General features: G+C 38.7%; 1 protein-coding gene across 6 annotated transcripts in view; it reads right to left on the bottom strand.

Moving 5' to 3' along the window:
• LOC100645674 (semaphorin-2A) overlaps positions 1-22,920 on the bottom strand; it is a 557,658-nt gene that overhangs the window by 37,608 nt on the left and 497,130 nt on the right. For all 6 annotated transcript variants that reach the window (XM_012309545.2, XM_012309546.3, XM_048406917.1 and 3 more), the window contains one exon: positions 22,293-22,344. In XM_012309545.2, coding sequence (XP_012164935.1) covers positions 22,293-22,344 — 52 coding nt within the window. The remainder of the gene's footprint in view (positions 1-22,292; positions 22,345-22,920) is intronic.

Here is a 22,920-nt window from a genome sequence, read left to right as displayed (position 1 = left end):
TTGCGTTATATAGTACTTACGTTAAATGAACATTCAGAAATAATTTCGGTTCAATAAAGTTCCGATACAGTACGCTGAAATGAGATTCAGAAATAAAATGAAATTTTATCGTGAATACAATTTGCATTAGTTACAATACGGCTATAATTTAGAGAAGCAGAAATAGGTAACGAGACAAGAGGTTGAATGTAAAATCGATAAGGAAAAACCAGTGTTTGTTCAATATCGATCATAGATCTCGAAGTCACGTAAGCAAAGAAAGAACCACGCGAGACCAAGCGAGGCCGACGATTCGTCTAACGGTTCAATTTCAGATTACAACTCCGATATCAGGCCTCCTTCTACGTCGTTTTTCTAACGAACCTCTCGTATTACCAGGGACCCGTTAACGAGCTCGCGAAATGGGAACGCACCTTAATCTCGCTCGGTTTCTGATTAAAGGCTATGTTCTCTAGTCCTTAATTCACTAAAGAGCAGCAGAAAGTTCTCGAGCAGGCAGACGGAGAACCAAGAGACGCGAACAACTTCAGACTAAGAAAGAGTAAGAGAAACAGAGAGAGAGAGAGAGAGAGAGAGAAAGGAAAGAACAGGTGCAAGTTACCTCTATAGTAACCTACTACCCACTTGGTATGTCCGACTTAAATGTATAGTTGTCTAGATCAGAAAAGAGAATGTGATAGTAGAATTAATGTTTTCTTTCTGTTTGGAATGTTACTGCAAAGGTTTCAATGTTGTTTTAACGTTCCTTTATAGTCTTTGTAAAGTGTGAACAAGAAATATTTGTATTGTAAATTTATTGATACGATGAGAATATACTCGATATTTTAAATCATTTACAAATTGTATAAAATATTGTATAATTATATAAAAAAAAACATTTCTAATTATGAATTGAAAGATTTAGAGCCAGCCAATAGGAACTTAAAAAAGTTACAAACGAAATTGTCAGTTTGCTGAAACATATTCATAGTGTCAGAGGAAATTCCTATAAGAATAATATTCTGCGTGATTCGATACAAAATAACGTATCTTATCGTATCCTTTCATTGCCTTCATTAATTAATCATTGACACAATACGACAATTTTAGCTTTCACAAGAGACAATATACATATCTATTCCAATCTCCGCGAAAGAATATAAATGTCTATATATCACACTACAAAATATTACAAAATATTCAAAATAATACGAAACGTTAATATTTTATAACATTTTCCTACGATTACTTAATTAAAAATAAATCAAAATATCCAAATCTGAAAATGTGACAAATATTCTACACAATTAATTCAATAAGATTATTCAATAATAATCAAAAACATCCTATCTCTCACAAGCCTACTGTTTCACAACCACAGCCACGTTCAAGCCTAACATGGATACGTTCTATGTGTCTCTAAAGGTTGAACCAGGTTGCCAATCTCACCAGGTCACGTATGGATGCTGGCAATAATTTTGTCAGCTGGCCGGGGTGCATCATTTTATCGCGTTGCCTACGATGCCATTAACTTTACGGCACCGGTGTGCCTGGCGGCATGCAAACGCCTCGACTTCCATTATCGGCCATGGTACGCTGACTATTAAACAGAAATATCTACCGTCTCCCTGCACGTTGGTTGTATGTGTTCCGACCTCAAACTCCATCGACGGAGCCGGATTTCCGCGGATTTGCTGCAGGCAGAAAAGTCGACGAGGATCGAGTGCGAGGCCACGGGGCGTCCCCAAGCTGCGTTTACACGCTCAGTAAGCAGTCCTGGAGGAAGAAGTCTGTCCGTCGTCTTACAGACGACGAAAAGTCGTTGACGCTTGCATTTTGAGACGACGACACCGAATTCCAACCTCGCCGCATCGTATGCTGAAATGTTGCCATGCTGCCTGACAACTTGCAAAGGTGTTAAATCTCGAGTTTGAAGAAATTAGACGACTGGATATTTGACTGGAAGGATTTTGGGTTTTATCGAGAAACAATATTATTTTCTCTTTCTTATTAGGAAATTTCTTTTAGAATTTATTATTATTAATATCATTTTCTTCCGACGAATGAACTTAAGCAAGTCATTCTTATCTTGAAAATTGATTGCTAAATACGTACTTATGTATATAATGAAATTGAGAAACTAATAAAAACATGGAGTTGATCGATTTTGCTTCCAAGAGGGTAAGTTAAACATTAAATTCCCTAACAATTTTACATTGAACCGTGTAATTAGTCGCATATCTGTAATTTTATTCGAGCACGAAATAAAATATCGTTCCAATAAATGAAGTTGTCTGGTAGTTTTATGCGCTTGTAGCTTTTGGTATTAACATGCTTCTCAAAGCATCTTGGCTTTTTCACTTCTTTCTATGCGGCTGCAGCATCTTTGCATTTCATTAGACTCCGTCGCTTCCTCATTTAGCCGTTAGGAAACAAAAGCAACGAAAAGTATGGCTGAAAAATAGGTCGAGGCTTTTGAAGGTTGGTTTGCGGAGCCATGCCATCAAAGACAAAGAATCTTCTTAGCGGCGAAATATATACTTCTAAAGTACTGCCGTATAATATTCGTTATCGCGTGTTATATATACCTTACATCCTTTCCTCTGTATTTTAATTGAACATTTTCCTTTACAATTTTCCTACTTCAATTAACCGATGTAACCGTGTTTTCGATAGATCGAAACTTTCAGAATTTAATATTATGCACACGATAAATCTTTTAATCTTCTTCTATGTATATTGTATATCATCATTCATCGTTAACAAAGGAAGTTCAACATAGTTTCGTTACAATTAACTACGCTAACAAATACTATACTAATGAAGAAATAACGAAGAAACATTTCTAAACTTCGTAATATATTTTCAATGACACCGGTGTATAAATTACTAGCAAATATTTTATTACTAGAACTTATTATTAGAATATTTTATTTACAAAACGGTGTTTATATGAATTTTTCGGGAGACAAATAATTTATATAAAAGGGGGTCCATTAATTCTCTCAAATTCCCGTAATTCATTGTTGATATAATGATTCACGATCGGATAAGTAGATTCAAACAGCAAGAATTCATTTAGTCAAGCACGAGAGAAAATTTCGTTAATAAATAAAATTCGCATAAACAGAGTTCGATTGTATTAATAATTTATCATACGTTTAACCCTCGAACAACAACAATTTTACAATCAAATAACCCAAATCCAAATCCTAAACCTCAGCAAATCAATTCTCCGAAACATGTCATCCTATATTTTTCGCCCTGAGCGATTTATCGTCAGCCAAATTTAAATAAAAATCTCTAAAATCCGCAAAAACAGGTCATACACTGAGTGAAGGCAGAGAAAAATCGGTCACGTTTCTAAACGAGCAACGTAATCACTACTAGGACGGAATCTTTTCGACGTGTGGATCGGGGCGAAGAGAACTGTCTCCAAAAGGTGCAGTCGGGTGCAAGAAAGGCGGCCTGATTATGTAACAAAGATGAGGACTCTGCGCGAACATCCAAAGCAGAGTGTCCACATGTAATCACCGCTCGTGTCCCAGTTCGGACCAAAACTCCCTTGCTTTGCGCCTCTACGTCTTCAAATCAGCCACGGTTCTCTGCCGTCTGCGCTTCTTCTATTCAAGAGGTCTCCGCGCGGTGCTAGGCTCCTCAGAGGGTGGCTTTAGACTTTCGGCATCCGGCTTGATTAAGCTCGTGGCGAGGCGATGATGTCGCGAATAGAACACCCAGAGGTTGTCATCTGGTCGTTAAACTACGACGAACTCGTTGCTCCTTCGTTCCGTACCTCCTCTTCGCCTCTTCCTATCTCTTGTTTCGACGGTTTAATCATCGCCGCGATGTCGCGCGTCTGCGAATTCCTCGGCCCAATAGCGAGTCAAGAATCGTTAACTAAAAGATCTGATAGCGGTTGATCCTTAAGATGCGCGACGCTTTTTGATTAATCTTAGCGGAACAGAAGCGCTGGTCCCTTTACTACGCAGGTTTGATCCCTCGATTGGCTTCCTCTTAGGACGCGAGATTGGTCGTAATGAAATTATTACTTCAGGTATAGCCTTGTCTTTTGAAGATTCAAAGTTTCGAAGATTAGTAACGAAGAAAGGTAACGATGCAATTTCTAGAAGAAGATTTGGGATTTCTCTATAATTTGGAAAGATTTAATTACGGTAGTCAGGGAAAGAGTGTGATACGCAATACAAAATTAAAAGAAATAGGAAATGATTCATAAGAAATGACTATTTATATTCATCATATTGTGTTAATTGCAATTATGTTTAGGCATATAATAAAGACGTGACTTAAAGAAGCACACGCATATCCATGTATTTATATTTTTGAAATTTCGTTTCCTCTGTGATAAGGAGAACAGAAAACATGTTACCATTGATCGAAACAAAACTATAAAGATAAAAAGTGGCAGAAAATAAAATCTAAAATTCAATTTCGCTCATGCAGGATATAGCGTGCCATGAAAATGTAATGCCCTTTCCCTCTGCTTGATAAATCATTCCACACCTATACAACTTCATTTATACTCGAAACAGAATTGCATAAAAGTGAAATCGAACTACATTTATGGTCAAGGGTAGAATGAAATATTTAGGGAGCCCGTCGTCTTTTTACGAATGACATTTTGATCGGAAGTAAAAGAAAGTGGAACGTCAGTCTATACGGCGACTGGTACAATTTACCGTGCTAAATTATTGAAACGACCAAGACCCACGGTTTTCTCAGGGGTATCGACACCCCCTAACCTTCGAAATTCGAGGCCCGTAATGGTACCTGGGAGGCGTGGTTAAAAATTCATCGGGCTGAGCCACCGCGCCGCTTTTTATCTCATCAAATAGTAACGCACGGTAGTGAACCGTTAGAAGATAGAATCGTTTCTTGTCGCTACGTGTGCTATATACTAATAACCATCCATGAGAAGAAATTATTAATACAGGGAATGAAGTCGGAAGATTTACGTTCACTTTTCAATTGTTAGTGCCAATTGAAAATTCTCTATACCATGCGATGTATCTATATTAACCATTAAATTTATAATTTGAATACGATACTCAGAAAAAGAAATGTGTATTCCTTAAATATAGACAATCATATTTCTACCACTCTCTCTCTCAGGTTACTTGGTGTCTCATTTATTAAAACACTATGTTGTAAAATCTAGTTCAATCTAATGTAAATATTTTACTGTTATTCGATCATTCGTATTAATTTCTCACAATTGAAAATATTTAATTCCCAGCTTCTTCACCACTAGTTTCTAACAACGAAATAAACATTCAAACTTCTTTCAAAGACTTAAGTTATCTTCTCGATAGAATTTTTCGAAACCTTTCAAACACGTAATTCACGAAAAACTAAAAGCTCGTCGAAAGCGACACCATGAGTGCTATAACTGAAATTTAGATAATTCCGTGTCGTAGACCAAGTGACAATACCTGTATTCGATTCGCCTTGCAACTAAACACTCGAGCTTCGTCGTACATAAGTGATCATACGCATAAAATTTTCGCGATCAGAAGCGATGAGACCGAAAAGTGCCTTTCGTTGTCGATCACTACCGTAAGTCACTTTTTCTTAATGGAAACCGTCAAACTCGCGCGCCCTTCTGCGATCCGACGCGAAAGATAGAGACAGAAAGGAAGTGTAGCAGGAAGAGCTGAAAATGGAGAAACAGAGTGGATGGCGGATACACGCACATCGTGTGCGCACATTGAAGGGAGAAACAGGATAAGAGAATGGGAGGTGAATGGGGAGGTAAAAGGAGCGAAAAACCGGGATTCAATCTGCATTCAATATTGATTTCAATCCGATATCGTGGATTCCAATTTTTGTGATTTACTTCTTACACCGGCGGCGTGAAAATTATCTACGCAGTGAAAAAGGCCGCCGGAGATTTTCGAAAGTCAACTCCAATGCATACCGATGTCACGCTCTCATCGATCATGCGATTCATCGTTAGGGAGAATGGGGATGCATTGACGATTCTACTAAAATCAAGAAAACGATGCTTCTTGAAAAGTAAAAATCGTACAAATATGAAGTTAGAACGAGATATTGGTAGAAGATGTATTATAATAATTTGTACGAGTGAAATTGTCGAATCATTTGAGAAATAGCCATCGACTTATAACATTTTGTAATTTATTTATATTCGTGATATCATAGAAATTATTATCCGCATAATTGTGTTTCATGTTCTATATGAATCTTGATAATTAATTTTAATCGCTAGCCTGTACGTTGATATCAATTCAATCTGTTTATATCTTTATGAATAATAAGTGTAAATTACCAACGAGTTCCAAAGTAACAATTTTACGAGTTAATGCTCTTATAAATTGGAAAACAAATTATTAAAATATTAAAATTAATAGAAATAAATCTACCCAAAATTTATATTTAGTGACACCATTAGATACGAATTTCTGTTAAAACAAATATCGTCTTGTTAAATGTTCAAAGCCAAACTACACAACTTCGAAGTTATCGCTATTCACGCTTGAACTATAATTTTTGTCACATTCCTTTGTTCACGATTCTAATCTCCTGTGTCCACCAGGCATTTGCAGGAGCAAAGTTTCGCAATCGAGGGACGTGAGAGGCGGGTGAATCCTTCGCGTCATCCGTACCAATTATAGGAAGTCAATGAGGTAGAAGAAACATCTAACGACCAAAGTTCCAGGACATTAGTGTCCGCGGAGGGTAAACGTCCACAACGCGCAGATAACAAATTATCAGGCTTGATTTTGCCAATGACGAACTCGTTCGCGCGATATATCTCGATAAATTATCCGGAACTATGCTCGAGGTGAATTGCATCGGTGACGTGGATTTTAACGATCAAATGAGACGATCGTAAATCCTCGATGCTTTGGATTGAGGGATTTCTTGCACGGGATTACTATCGAGTAATATTCGGTATATTCACTTTCGCTACACATGACATAATGTTACAAGAAAACATTTCAATGAATAGTTGTTAAAGTTGTATGGCACGAATAATAGTAAATTCTAAGGTAAATTAAAAAACACAATGTTAACAATATCATCAGTTTTCTGCATCTTCCAATTTATGGAATTAATGTGAGTTCCGAACGATTCAATTGTCTCGAAAGTTGGAATTTCGTATTCAAGTGCAATAAAATACGTCTGCAACTGTAATATAATGGGTCTGCATAATTTTTAAAAAGTTTCAGAAACGAAAGAGAAGAAGACATTTCTACCAATATTTATCGATCCAAGAATCATTTCACGCGAAGATTACGAAAACACAACTGTCTTCTTATATTCATCCATATATTTCCATTCACGTACAGAATATTAATATCGAGGAACGAAGCGGCGACGAGACGATAAATTTCGCAGAAAACCCAATCTCGTCCGTCAATAAGCACGGAACAATTACGGATTATCACGCTTCAGATCGCGCTGAAGCGGGCCGCTGCTGTATGCGTCTTTTTTTCTCGGGTTTTCGCGGTTTAGTAGCAGAGGCAGTTTGCACGACAACGAGAATGACGACGACGGCGGGGTGAGACGGCGACAAGGACGCAGCCAGTGCCACTGCAGGCAGGGGTTGTATGGCTATTTGAACACTTTCGCCATAAATTCGCGCGAGAGGGTACTTGAGTCTCGTTCGCGCCGCGCAATGCGCCGATCCTTCTCCCTTTCGTATTCTCGTTTTGTGCTCGCCTCTCCTCCTGCCTCCTCGCGCGTACTGTTTGTACTTATAGCAGCAGCGTGTCGCGCCTTTCGGCCGATTCGAGGCTCGTTAGCGCGGCTCGAGTGTCGGGGTATTTCAGTCGGTCTTCGAAAACGCGACAAGCAACTTGCTGAGAGAACCGGCAGACCACGTGGAATAAGGAAAGGGAAGAGCAGAGGTGAAAAGCGAGGAGCACAAGAAACAAAGCGACGATAAACAAGAGTCACCGTGGTAATTAAAAAGTTAAGCTGCTAAGTAGCGATACAATCGCGAAGGCAGCGCAAAGTGTAGGACAAATACAAGAGGAGAAAGAGGGGTTGGTTTGACTTGGATGAAATAGCTAGGGAGAATAGAAACAGCAACTTGGATGAAACAACTCTGTGGACTAAGCGCGAAATAAGGCTAAGCAGTGAGTGTAGCATGGTTCGAGAAAGAGATAGACACGCTTGACAGTTACTTCTTCGGATAATAGAACCGTTTCGTAAGCTCCAATTACCGGCATCGTCGAGAACCATCTAACGCGAGCCTTCTAAAGTAGCACGCTAGCTAAGAATTCTCTCTCTCTCTCTCTTTTTCTGTTGCACTGTTTACAATTTCGATGTTTGTTCGACGACGAAGGAAGGGTTTCTCCACCGCAAACTCGATGTTCGCGGAAATCTTACCATTCTGTCCAGTCTCGTATACAGTCTTCTCCCTGCTCCTCCTTCTTTATCTACTTCTACGATGTTTTCTCTTCCTCTTATCTGGTTCTTTTCCTTTTTTACCCTGCTTGGTCGAGACGGTTCGCCAACCGCTACTCTGCAACGGCGACCCCGGCGAAACTTTCTAGACTCCCGATTTCTCGGTGTCGCGCGCAAAGTGAGGAAAGAAATCTTCGGCAAGACAAACTCGGCCCGCGATCAAACGAACGTCGTCACGGCTCTGTACCGGCGCATCTACTCTTTATTTTTCCACGACAACACGGTATTAAAAACGGAAGAGGTGTAATGAACGCGAGGAACAAAGACCAACGCGAAAGTTTTCTTTAGATTTATCGCTTCCAAGTAGAGTAAAAAAAAAAAAAGAGAAAAAAGGGAAGGGAAAGAAGAACTACGTTGTCGCGGTGTTAACCAAGTCTAGGATTACCAAAGACCATACTCAAGGAATAATTTTATTTGGGCGTGAAACGAGAACGAAAAATCGGGAAAATGAGAAGTGTAAACAAGTTTGCATGGAGAAAAAGAAAGAAACTAGTATAAGGAGGATTTCGCGAACAGAACCGTGAGAATTTTTCATCGCAACTTTCGTAAAATTTTGTTTGTCTTTTCTTCTTCGCGATGCGGCCCGGTTGCCGCTGCCTTCGCCGTGATTATCCGCGGAACGGATTTAAAACTGCGTTAGCGCCGGCTCTACGAGCACCGGTGCGCCACCGTCATTACATTTATTTACAAGTTTCCAAGAACAGCGTCGTGCCGTGTCTAAATACCCAAGTAAAAAAGAGGAAAAGAGAGTTGGCGCGCGAAATCCTTAAGGATTTCTTTTTTCCCGAATTCATCGCTCGCGTATCTATGCAAAACACGAGCAGAACATACGTATATTGCTGAAACTGACTGTAGAGAAAGTAGAATGTATTATGAGTAGAATATACTACAGAGTAGAACGTAATATTCTGAATGTCTCCTCAACATTTCAAGTTTACTACTGATAGAGTTCTTAAGAAAAAGAAAAATTGGGTACTTATACTATAATAAAATAAAATAAGAGATATCTGGTTCAAATATACTTAATGTTACTTAAAAGAAAGTATCTATATATAAGATACATATGCTATCAGAGACGCGGGGAAAAGATATACCAAGTTTTTGAATTATTTATAGAAATTCCAATATGACCACATTTTTTAAAGAAATGGAATTACGTTCTTACTATTGCCGATTTATTGTACTTTAAAGAGCGTTCAAGAATGTCAATATCTCGTTGAAACCAAATTATTAAAAATGAATATTTCGTCAATGCTATCCTAATATAATCAATCATAGCTTAACTCGAAAATTGTGACAATAAGTATACTAAAGCCTAACAGATCCAATATCTACCTTCTAAGGAGATCAAAATCAATTCTTAACCATACCGAATGACAAATCATGTCCCAGGTAAATATAAAAATTAATTTCACATACGCGATAGAACATTTCTGTTACGATCGATTAAATTAAATCGAAATTAATTGAACGTTTATCAACCATTCCAAAATAAACTATCTCATTGTAGAGTTAATAGATTTCCGAGAAAGCGGGATGGAAATGTAGAAGCATAAATTTATGGTCAACCCGAGAGAGAAAAGGGTTTTCCTTTTTTACCCTAGTTCGCGCGTATTCGAGAGATTGTCATCAGAAAGGCAAAAAGCAAGAAGAAGAAAGAGAGAGAGAGAAAGAGAAGAAGAATGAGAGAAAGAGCTGTTCGTCTCTCGAATGCGGCGGCTGGCGGCGCAGAAGAGCCTCATCAAACTGAAATTTCGTCGGGATCTTATCCTAAATTCATCGTTGCAATAAACTCCGCGTTACAGCTTGTACACGACCAGTGCCTACCCCCTCCCTCCCACCCCCGAGACGAGGGATGTCGGCTCCAAAACGCGACAGGCGAGAAAAGGGAAAGGAGGAAAGAAACACGAGGGTGAACACGAGGCGTTAGGGATAGAAATTCCGAAGGCAAAGCAGGAGTCTCGAAGTTATACAGAGTGGCCTGCGCGCGAAATGTATATTTAATGCCATCATTCTAGAAAGCAGCGGACCTGCCCGTTTATATTTCAGTGCTTGGCAGAATTGTTTGCTACTTTTTCTTTCGCTGCCAACCCCTTCATATCTAGCTATGTCATCTTGTACATATACATACATAAAAAAAAAGAAAAGGAAAAAGAAGAAAAAACGAAATATTGGGAGAGTACTCTCGTCGTGTATTTTATCGTTGTTTTCGGATATTCTTCTTTTAATTTGTCGTATAATTAAAAATGTTGACCATATTTCGAAGAATCTTTGTTCCATATTTTCTGAGAAGAAACCGCGCGGTGAAAAGAAAAGTAAGGAGGATGAGAAGTAGGCGGTAGCTTGAGTAAGATCTCTTAATTTCGCGTCGAGATAACGCTCGGTCCCACATCGTAATAAGGGTAGAGTAAAAATAAGAGAGGCTGAATGAGAAGTTTTTAATCATCCTCCGTATTCCCCAGTCGTTGCTCTTTCTGAACGCTGCTGTATTTCTAGGTCACCGCGAAATTTGAGGCGACAAAATGATTCTTTTTCGGAAACTTCGAGGCGCCGGAGTTTCTTTCGAAACTGCAGAGAACGTCGCACAGTAGTTCAAATGACCGATTTGGCCGAACAAAATTAATATAATATAATAATATATAACACTGTTCAATTATATAATACATAGTAATAAGTTTGTTCATATAAAGTGTGTATAATTATTTATATTTATATAAAAAATGTATATTTACATATATTAAATTGTGTATTACATAGTGTATAATAATATAATACATAAAACACAATAATCATTGATTTGAAAATACTTGGAAGCAAGTAATTATTCATCATCACGATCCTATCTCATCCTGGACCACTATGCGTCGTGCAGAACAATTTAAGCAGTTTCGGAAATTCCTCCTGATTAATGTAATACCCAAGACATATTCTCGATAGTCTCGAACATTCGCTCTATTTATCAAAAAAATATTTACACAACGCAAAGAATTAAAATCGTTAGAAATTAATATCGCTAAAATTACACGCTGCACAGAGGGGTTGCTACCCTATTGTGTTGTATTTCACGTGAACTCGTCAGATAAATCACGATTAACACATCTGGTACCGGTGGTACGTTACATTCGTCAGAGACACGATTTTCATTAAACGAACAAGTGTACTCTTCAGCTTAATACCGATATAAAATCAGAGGGAAAATGTAACGAACGTGCGAGGAATTATCGTAAATGAATATCGCGATACAATTTCCAGAATCCATTTCTTGCTCCTACGAAAGACATGTGCGTTATATTTTTCATCGAAAGTGTCACTGTACAACAGAGATCAACAACGATCAAAAATCTCTGTGTGTTTTATCATTAATTTATTTATACCATCTGTGAATTTCATCATATTCCCTAACGCCATAGATGAAATTATTTTTCCAATCACGTCTGTCCGAGGAACAAAGCGGTTGCTTGTCAGGCGAAAATTAACAAATCAAAATAGAAGAGCTACGGTGATCGTGGTTGAAATAATAAAGCAGCCGAACTCATTATTACCGCGTTCCACGGGCATAAAAAGCGCATAAATCTCGCGGACGTGGACCAATACAATCCGACCAGCCGACTAGCATCACCGGAAGCTCTCTCAGCCGCAGCATCAGCAAATCTGAGAGAGAGGCGCAACGGGTATCTCATCCGCGGCTTTACAGCCGTGTAAATCCCACGGAGGGCTTCTTAATACTTTACTGCCGTCATGTAAACGTAAAACCACCCCAGCGTCCAATCTTCCGGAGTTGCAGTCGTCGCTGTTGCGCCAGGAGTTTCAGTCGGGGCTGATGCGATGCGGTTGCTTCGAAACGCGTAGGTGGTATCAGCCGATATCGTGAATCCTGATCTTCACCCGGATTGGACGTTGTTTTATTGGACGTACCGGTGTTTTATAGATTCCGATTTTCTCCGGCCCGATGAAACCACTTGAGCTTCTCTCGTTTGAACTTTAACCTTTTCTCCCTTTCCTTCCTCCACTATATCCTGTTTCTGTGTGCTACACCACTCAGACACGATTTGGAGTTCCGTATTTTGGATCAACGGACACGACGATTTTCCTCGTCGATCGATCTCGATCGATGCAAACCAATCGTTCTTTCTTCGTCGTTTCGTACCATGTACTTCTTCCTATTTTTTTCTGCTTCTTCTTCCTCTTTGTCTTTACATAGAACACTTTACATTTCACGCTGAAAGAGCAGCACTGGATAAAATGCAGAATCCGGCCTGGCTGATTTTATCATTCGATGCATGTCTCCGTAGTCGACGATAAAGATACTGAGATTGTCTGGCTCTAAATCATGGGTTTCCTTTGAAGAATCCTCTGCATCGCGTCCACTCGGCTCTCCGTTTCGAGAGCAACGTTCGAGGATAAGTTTCAAAGGATTTTTCGATTGATTAGTCGGTAATTGGACATGGAAAAGAATAGTAAAAGTGACATATATAGATATGTTATACGCGATTTTGGAAGAGCGATTTACATTTACCTTAGACTCGATGATATAGGGACGTACAGACTCGTGCTAACTTAATAACAGTAATATTTTTATGTTTCTTATTATTCATAAAATATTGATGAAAAATTAGTAAAAGATATTAGAATATAAAAATAACCACTCTCCTATTAAACGTATTTCAACAGCATACGTATCAACTACCATATTACAGAGAACATATGTACTATACAATTTAACATAGTAAGATAGATCGATAAAGAAGCCTAAACCTCAGGACTGAAATAACTTTATCCACCAACTTCGCGAGCTGTCATTATTCCGCAATCTAAAGAAACAACGAAAGATAGAAAAAGTTGTGCGATTACCTTCCAGGCGACGACCTCATGTCAATCCCTCGTATCAATCTAATACCACAATCGATACTTTTCCATAGCATCGAGCAACCGAGAGTTCAGTTTGTTAATTCGTTGGAAAAAAAAGTACACGAAGCAACAGCGAAGTAAGAAAATTACCGGGTACGAATGATTTGTTCCACGTGTTTTCGCGAGTATGGCGCCAACGCTTCTGCAAGATGCACGAGCCCCGACGAGTATGTCCCCGGTCGTCCATTGTAAGCACCACGTGTTATAACTTGCGTGAAACGTATGGGGCGCGGAGCAGTTCCCTCAGGACTGACGCACGGCCTCGAAACTTTTCTTCTCCCCCTTATGAAATTGTAACGCAGACACGGATTAGCATGGAGCCCATTGTCTGGCCTGTGCGCCAGGGAAAAACGCACACGTTCGCGTGACGCGTCATGTCGCGGAACCACGCTGCGATACCATCGAATCGATCCCGTGTTACGCGAGATGGACGGGCTAAGACCGCGTTTTCCGACTCCATTTTCATTGTTCCTCGTTCGTCGTCGACGGGTCTGGTTCGATTTAAGTCGGTGAAATTAATGGAACCGACGATCGTTCCCTCTCGCGAACCAATTCTGTCGCGTTCAAACGCTTCATTATGGAAATAGACAGCGAACGAACTATACCCAGTGCCAATGAGGTAATTTGGTATACGCGTTACTCACGGAATGGACTCTCGTCGACCCTGGATTAGGATTGATTGATCGTGTCTTTGATTACACCACACCATACCGCGCTTCGTGTTTAATATTCCGTTTGACGATGAGGAGAAGTTGCAAATTGTATTTCCTCACTGAGCTCTGTCTATTAGGTTGGAGCAATGCGGAATGATACCTTTTCTAAGTCAGATTTCTTAAACATATGTAGATCCTTGGATATTTCATTAAAATGAGTTTCCTGTAATTGTATTCAATTGTGTAATCTTCCTAATAATTATTTAATTATCTAATCCATTCTGTATTTATAAAAATTATCAATTTCTTCATTCTTAAATTTAAAAAAAAAAAAAATGATTTATAGTTCTTATATTATACATCTTCTTTCCTCATACTAGGGTTGGACAAAATAATGGAAACATCTCTTATATGTCACATACATGTACAAATGTGACATAAGGTTAGATAAAACAATAAAACACCTGGTATATGTCATATCTGTATATGTATATGACATATAAGAGATGTTTCCATTATTTTGTCCAACCCCTGTACATATTGAGAGGATATAGATCTTTCAAGAAGTTTGGCAACAAATAAATGCTACACAAAGGTTGACTTTTTATAATAAATATCATACAATGAATATTGGTTTGCCAGGACAGAGTCACTTAAATATGCATAGCTTCCATTCTTCATCATCATGAATATATCCGATATCGCAAATTATATTTCATCTGTGAATTATCATAAATCACAACTTACATCAACCACCGATAATATCAATCTTCTACCTGATCTGAGCTACTCAAACATTATCCTCAAGAAATGATCAATATCCTCAATGAAAACAAGGTATTCTTTCATTCCCACCTATCTGTTACCTTCCAACGAACAGCAAAGAACATAATAAGCCATCCTATTTCGAATGGATCAGAGCGTGAACAAACAGAAAGTGCGAGGTATAGAAGGACGGAAGTATCTTTGAGCGTATCAATTTCCCGTAGCCGTCTAAACCAGAATATACCGCCGCTGCGGTCTGCCCCCGGACCGCAATCGCTATACATGTATGCAAAACATGAAATTGCATCAGAAAGCGCTAGGTCCGTCTTCTTACCTCCCCTAACTCACTCTTTTCTACCTTTTCCTTCCTCTCCTCTTCTTTTTTTTTCCTTTTTTTTTTCGCTTTACAGTTTACCACGTAACGCAACGGTCCCCTTACTTGGCCAGCGCGAAACACCCCCGGGGGTTCGGTCACAGGGGGGATGGACGGTTCTGTGGCCTGGCTGAGCCTGCGCTAACGTTTTACGGCCACGTTACCACGCCACTACCACGAGTAAAATCGAAATCCCATTCCCGTTAATTCTCCATGGAATCGAACTCTGCGGTGGCAACGCCGGCCTCGCAATGGGATTTCATTGTAACTGCGCCCGACTCCGGGCCGGCTAACTTTCGCGAATTTTTCACGCTCCCACTCTTCGAGCCTTAAGCAACGTCGAGATCGAGTTTAACCCTCTCTCGTTCGAATTTTACTTTCTGGTAACAAGTATGTAAAGTCCCACCGCGGAAATCCACGTTCCAAGGTGTCTCAGTTGTGTTGTTCGTCCCACCGTGGACCCGAACTTTGTAATGACACCGGGGAACCTCGGAAGTTCGTGGAACCGCAGATGGAAGATTCTTCGCGGGAACGGTAATACGGCATTTATTAATGGGAAAATTGAAATTGGTCGAGCGTTTCAATTACTCGCGAGTATTTAAGAGAATTTCAATTGTATTATTTCAACTTTGTTTCGTTGCGGCAGTATCTGGCAACGAGCAGGATTAGGATCGAGCCTTAGTTTTCACGCGAGAAATATTATGAGATATGCATGCGTCTACTCAAAACTATAGAAATATTTTTTTAAAAGTATGTTACAGATATTTCACTTGTAATTTTAAAAATGGATAGCAACCTGAGATTACGGTGCCCGTCCGTCTTCAAAGTCCAAAAAATGAAAAACGCCTCTCCTGTCACTAATGTTAAACTTCAACTGGGATAAGTTTATATTTGATGATTGAAACAAGGATTTTATATGTTAATTAATATGTTTCAGCGACAGTGAAACGTAAAGATTTTGAAGGTAAGTCGATATGGATGGATGATGTGGCGTTTGAAAACCAGACGCTAAACGATGAACGTGTTAATGTTTGGCCACGCCATGATGGTACCGCAATGAATAAAGTCGAAACCACAGTCACCCGGAATTCTCTATGGAACTAAACTCTGCGGTAACGTCAGCCTCGCGATGGAATTTTATTGCAACTGTTACGGTGTAACCGTTCGTGTCGAGCAACTTTAAACACAGAACAGCATCGTAACGTGACAAGATAAAAGATGAACTTCTCGTGAGTACGAACTGTCATGTACAACAGAAAGATACAAGTTTAATCGAACATTAGAGATGAAACTTGGTGGAAAAGGTTGAAGACATCCGATTTCTTTAACAAATGTTCATTATATCTCCATATTATCGTATTAAACAATGATTTATTTATTTACACTTAAAAAGTACACTGAATAAATTTAAATATCATCATATCATTATATCAATATCAATATAAATGAAATATTTCACACATTTTTATAAGTATAATTGAAATCTTTCCTACTTTGTATCCACATTTTGAAATTAAAGCAACCCATACATAGAATACAAATACACCTGAATCGTTCTATATATCATCGTAACACAATCATCTTGTAAAATAATATCTCTTCCTCATCCACTTTTATCATCCTCTGTCTCTTACCAATCAAATCGTCACGTCAATTCTCCGAAAAATTTCAATTTCACACCCAGTTCGAATGCCAAACGGCACAAAGCACGCTAGCGTTAAGAGCTATCGGGACAGGCGTGAGAAACACGATACGCGACTGTTTTACGTGCTTCAATTTACCATTCGCGAACCGGACCGACGCGACGATCATAATTAAAGAAAAAAGGCTACGCTGGAAACATGATCTGTAAGCGGCTGACCATGGTCCCTGTCGAAAGAACGAAACTCGAGCTTTATCCTTTTTCCGGCATACGTCCAGCGATCGCGCGCGTTGTTCTCCGCTTTTAAATTATTTTTTTTTCGTGACAATCGTCACATCTGGCCATAGAGGCAACGAGAATGGGGTTGGTTCTCTAGTTTCTTTCCCCCTTTCTCCCCTCTTTATCTCTTTTACTCTTCAACGTTTCTTTTTCCTCTTTTATATATTTTTTCTTTTGATTCTCTATTTGGGGTGGTTTTCGGTTTCGCGACAGGTGGTACGGCAACGATACGTTGCCCGAATAATTGCGTTTTCGAATTGTCGTTTCCTCCCTCATGGTGGAGCGTCGTTTCACCGTTCTTTGTGCCCAACCATGAAACCAGTATCGAGAAAGACTTTTTCTTCATCCCCGTCGAAACTCTTCGCCCCTCAGGGGAATCCGGTGGAATTCAATGGCCGATTTCAATGGACTGTAGAAGGTAAAGATACGTGAAAAGCTACTCTTCGAGGTACGTCCGATACCTCGAAAATTGTTTTCTCTTACGTCTCTCCCTCTGCTTCTTCCATCTCCTTTTCACCAGCCCTTTCTATCTTTCTTATTTCTTTTTCTTTTCTTTTTTATCTATTATTATTATTATTATTTTTTCTATTACAATTAATCTTGTTTCTTTGTGCTACTCGTTATGCGAGAAAATTTATCAAATCCGAGGATCCTCGCGATTGATTCGAAGCGTCCGCGTGTGTGTTTTGCGTCGTTCGAGTGTAACGCGCGCTTTTCAATTTATTGGCTACAATCCACTCGAAATTTAATAACGTTCCACGTGCTCGTTATCTCCGCTTGTCATCAATAACTGCGGCTCTTCTTGTTCCTCTGTACACTAACACTTTGTCGTCGCCGCTTTTCGTGCAACGCTCTGGAGGATCGCGGCCGTGTTCGCGCGATATTGCGCCAAAGAATGACGCCATACCGAAATCATTTTTTTTTTTCTCCACTCTCCACGAACAATCGAGGGAAATAGTCTTTCATATTTTAAAATGGGTCGGTCAGGAAATTTTTATACGGAATTTTATTATTCCTCGGCTTTAAAATGTAAAGGTGTAAAAATAACCGTGGATTCGTGGAAATTGTATAAAAGGTTGTTGTATAATGAACACAGAAACGCTAAATCATATTATATTCATGTTTTAATTAAGATATCACAGATGAACAAAATTTCGCAACGAAAACAAAAATGAATTTGAGACAAAGTATTTTTATGAACAAAGTTAATTATGATTTTTTATGAAGCATTAATAAGTTTCTTATTTGTTTATCTTTAATAGCGATCGTTTCACAAATTTATAGATCTTTCTTTCTTGTATCAATCCAGTTAAAATCCATATAGAATGTTGCTCACATTTTATGTTTCTTACTTTAACCAGTATACTTGCAGGGTAAAATAAAATTATTTGTAACTTGAAGACTGAGCCCAAAACGTTATTTTTGTAAAGCAACTTTTATCATCGCTTTGATCTCTAGAATCAAGCCTATTAATATCCTCTAGATATCTTGTGACACTCTGTATAGAAGATTATTCGTGCAACATCAAATCCTCGTCAGAAATATCACGTACAAAAGATAAGAATTTAAAGCGCAATACGAAAAAAGACCCAAGAATACCACATAAAATAACACTTACATAAGACGAAATAAAATGATTTTCTGAGAGCTAATTCAATAGCATTGAACTGCCCGATATCCATAACAATCCGATTGAAACGTCGTTTAGAAAAATCAATTCCATCGTTAGATTGGCCTTCTCGACGAAACAGGAATCGAAAATAAGATCGGTTGGTCGTTCGAGATAGTCCGTTATCGAGGCTGAAGTCGATCGCGAGACGAAAGAGCGGACAAAACTAAAGAAGAACGAAAGAAAGGACGGAATGAAGGTTAATGGCAATTTCGATGGAGGCGTTTCGAGTAATGGACGGAAAGAAAAGAAAAAGACACGCGAACGAGGTACCTACGGATCGGATTTCGGTCTTTTTAAAAAGCGTTGCAATGTGGTCGGCACAGAGGAAAATGGTCGGCCGTCTCGAGACTTGCGATCGTTCGACAAGGTTAAAAAGCAATTTTCCTTCTCTGACAATGTCGAACAATCGGACTGCAGGTGACCACGGTCACATCGGCGTCACCGACGTCGGTACCGACAAAGCAATTCCGATTCAATCTTCCTGAACGAACCACAACGATGGTATCCGTGGAAAACGAGCGCCAAGTGCAGCGCCGCTCAACAAGAAGTGCACCTGGGCGCAGGAAAAATTTAACCAGGTGCGGTTCGGCGAGATGCTAAACGAAAGCGTGGACACAATTCAAAGCGGCGTATAAAGAAGATTGCAGCAGTTTCATTGGCGCAATTATGCTTCTCTGGTGTTCTTAATACGCCTGGTCTGCTTCTCTGTTCTTTGTTTTGTCTTGGGAAATTGTGAAAATTGTACTTTGTTTCGTAGAAAATTTGTTGTAGCTGGATTTGGAATTGGCTTCTAAATGATAAAATAAAACGATAAATATCACTTTATCAAAGGTATCGACGATGAAATGTAGTTCTTAGTACTCTTATACGTATACATGGATTAATCTTTGTGCGTTTGTCTACGGAAATTGATTGGACTCTAGTCGACGTGTCATTGTAACTGAGTCTTCGTGTTCTGAGGATTTACAAAGATATATGTATCATTAAAGTTGATTTTTTTTTTCACTCTGAAAATATATAAAGACACAACATAAGGAACACGGAAAAAGATAAAGGCTAAAGAATTCGCCTTTCTTGATTCTAAAATCGAAACTTTTTAAGAGTAACCAAAGAATTAATTATGCAGTGGAAACAATCCCCTTTCAAGATTTTCTGGGTTACATTCACGATAAACCTAAATTTAAACATGTTTATTCTGATAATTCGCAATTCGAATATTATAACACCTAACGCATTCACACGTATTCAACTACAAAAATTGTCCACTCTCACTCACACGAAAATCCCATTTTTTCCAAACATCACGGCAAGAATATAATACGAAACCAACTAAAAAGGCAAAGATTTTCCATCTCTCTCTAAAAGAAAAGGTTCCACAAAATATGAAATTTCACAGCGACCACCATTTCCAGTCTGCGTGCATTAAGCCGACATCGATTGTTCGACGTTCGCGACACGACGAGAACAGAGTCGCGCGAATGCATCCAGGCGAAATGGAAGAAAAGAGTGCGTGGAAAAATCGGGACACGCAACGTTCGTCTACAATGGATCGCTTAGAGGCGAGTAGAGTCGTCAGCTGTCACGATGATGTAGACGACGTTTCTGCCGGGATGATTGACAGTTTTATGGGGGACGACGAAGACCGTTTTTCGGATTTACGAGCAGAACGAAGTTTTATCGTGGCGCACGAGGGGGTCAAGCGTTACGCGACGTTTGATGCTAATCGAAGCGTGATGCTGCAACAGAAGGAAGGTTTTCGAACGTTGCTACGTTTGTTCGTTGTTTCCTCGAATTAAATAGTACGCGATTCGTAAAATGGTGCGCGAAGATGCGCCGACTGCCACCGGTCGTATGATTCTGAATATAGATTCATTTTTATTGCGCCAACTTGAATTCGAGGCGGACGGAGGTTATAAATGTAAATTACTACTTTTGTTGTTTCGCTGCCAGCTGTGCGATCGCTGCGTGTATCGGGCAGAAACAACGGGGGGTAAAATCGTGAGCATACAGAGGGGAGTTTTATGAAAACGAAGTTGATATTCTGTTTGTTTGAAAAGTAGCGGGCTGTTTCGATCTATGAATTTTAGGCGAATGTGTATTTTAAGAAGTGATTAAGTGCAAATTACTTTTCATTAATCTATTAGTTTTCTTAATGGATGGCAAATATTTCTTGCAAATACACATTTTTATGAACGCTGAAGAAATAACAAAAATACTTAAAAATACTGTTGAGAATTGTGGATCTTAATTGCCGAAATAAAAGTAAAGGAACACTAAGGTTACAGTTAGAATTCATATTAAAATAGTTTTAGATTTATATAATAAACGATTTCTAGAATCTTCGTCGATATAAATTTGCACGCGTTTCGGCACTCTCTTTCTCTCATCATTTTCCATACCAGACTGCCAACAGAACAGTTACATTCATCTCTTTTTCGAGACGCCGCACACACACATACTTCCTTCAACACACTCATATTCACATACGTGTGTCACTACTACTCGGCCAATCTAGTCTAGCACAGAAAATTATAGACATCTCAATAGAAACATTTATTTCCTTCCTCAAATATTGTCATTTTTAGAAGAGTTTTATTATTTTCCTTATACTCTATATATTTATATATCTAGAATGTAACCAGAAATGCATAAGAATCTGTAGTTCAGTTATTGATTCGAAGTGAATCATGAAAAATGCACCAGTCAAGGCACGAAGTGCATAATTAATTATATTTTACAAGATTCATCATTTTCATATACGATACATTAAGCAATAACATTTAGGTGCTCATTATTGGCGATGATATAGCTACAATAAATATAAAAATAAAAGATTAAAATAGCTACGATACAATGCGTATAATAGTAATTTAATCTCCGTTAATAATGCTATAAAGTTCTTCTCATTCAAATGTACTACTGGTTAGCAAAAAATATAATTTTCTTTTTGTAAGAAGAATTTTTTATACGAGTCTCCAATTTTCATAGCTGCTATACATAGTTCTTGACCACTCTAAGAGTACTTTAAAGTTTTCACTCGAAGCTTACTTTCTTCCATCGTGGAACTTTTGAAACTGACATTAAAAGTTATTAGACACCATGATCAGAAACTTTAATATCATATAAAATTCCAGAAGTTGTCGATTATACTACCAGTAATAAACCATTCGAACTAGAAATGAGGATAATATTTCTGCTCTATGGTCCATAATATTTAAAGAAAATTTGAGTGAGTGATATTTTTTATAACCAAGAATCAAACTTCATAATCTATTATATAAGATATTATGTATCTTTTTGCCTTATTATCTATTGTTATAAAATACTATGAAAATGAAATGTAAAATCTGACGAAAAAACGCAGTATTAGAAAATGACAGTATAAGTAGTATTATTCCAATGTGACTACAAAAATATGAGGCTATGAGAATGAAAGTATATAATGAAAATATGGAATATAAGCAATGGGAAAGTATAACAAGAAAAACGGTTCGTTGGAAAATAAGAATATGCGTGCAAATACTTTTTGTAGCCACTTTATGCGTTGAAAGACTGTGAATTACTCACCTCGCAATTAGAATGACTGATGTTGCTCAGATTCAGCCTGAACACCTTGTCCCTGTAACAAACGAGAAAAACGAAAATGAGCTAACGGTGGCGTAACAACAATTCGCATTAAACGCGGCGATAGCCGAAAGCTCGGGGTATAAATTTTCATTCCGTACGTCTGTGAGATACATTACCCCTGCTGGGCTGCAGGTTCGCCTTATCTAGTCACGGTTATGTATGGTTGTGTAGGAGGCGTGTGGCACTTTGCTTACGGCATTCTGCCCGGCACGGCGGAACTGCTCGCGAACGCCACGGAATTTCTATGAGCATCGAAGGAAGGAAACCCTCGTCCCTATGTCTACCAATCTCCTGTATCTTCTTCCTCGACGGATCCCTAACTTTCTTCGTTTCCGTTCTATCGCTTACTTTTTATTAGGATTTCCTTTGACGCATGATCCTCCGGCTAGGCCCAAGGTTATCAAACAAAAAATATACTCACACGACATAAGACAATAACGAGGATGCGGATTGTCATGCAATTTTATATCTTTATGAAAAGAATTGCAGAACTGGCGAATGGCTACTGTGGCGGATAAATGAAAGTTTAAAATTTATACATTATCAATTTCAGTAATTTTTGTATCAA

The sequence above is a fragment of the Bombus terrestris genome, chromosome 6 (assembly GCF_910591885.1).
Source record: "Bombus terrestris chromosome 6, iyBomTerr1.2, whole genome shotgun sequence".
Lineage (NCBI taxonomy): Eukaryota > Metazoa > Arthropoda > Insecta > Hymenoptera > Apidae > Bombus > Bombus terrestris.
The sequence above is the reverse complement of the archived record's forward strand: the minus strand, read 5'-3'. Positions and strand labels throughout refer to the sequence as shown.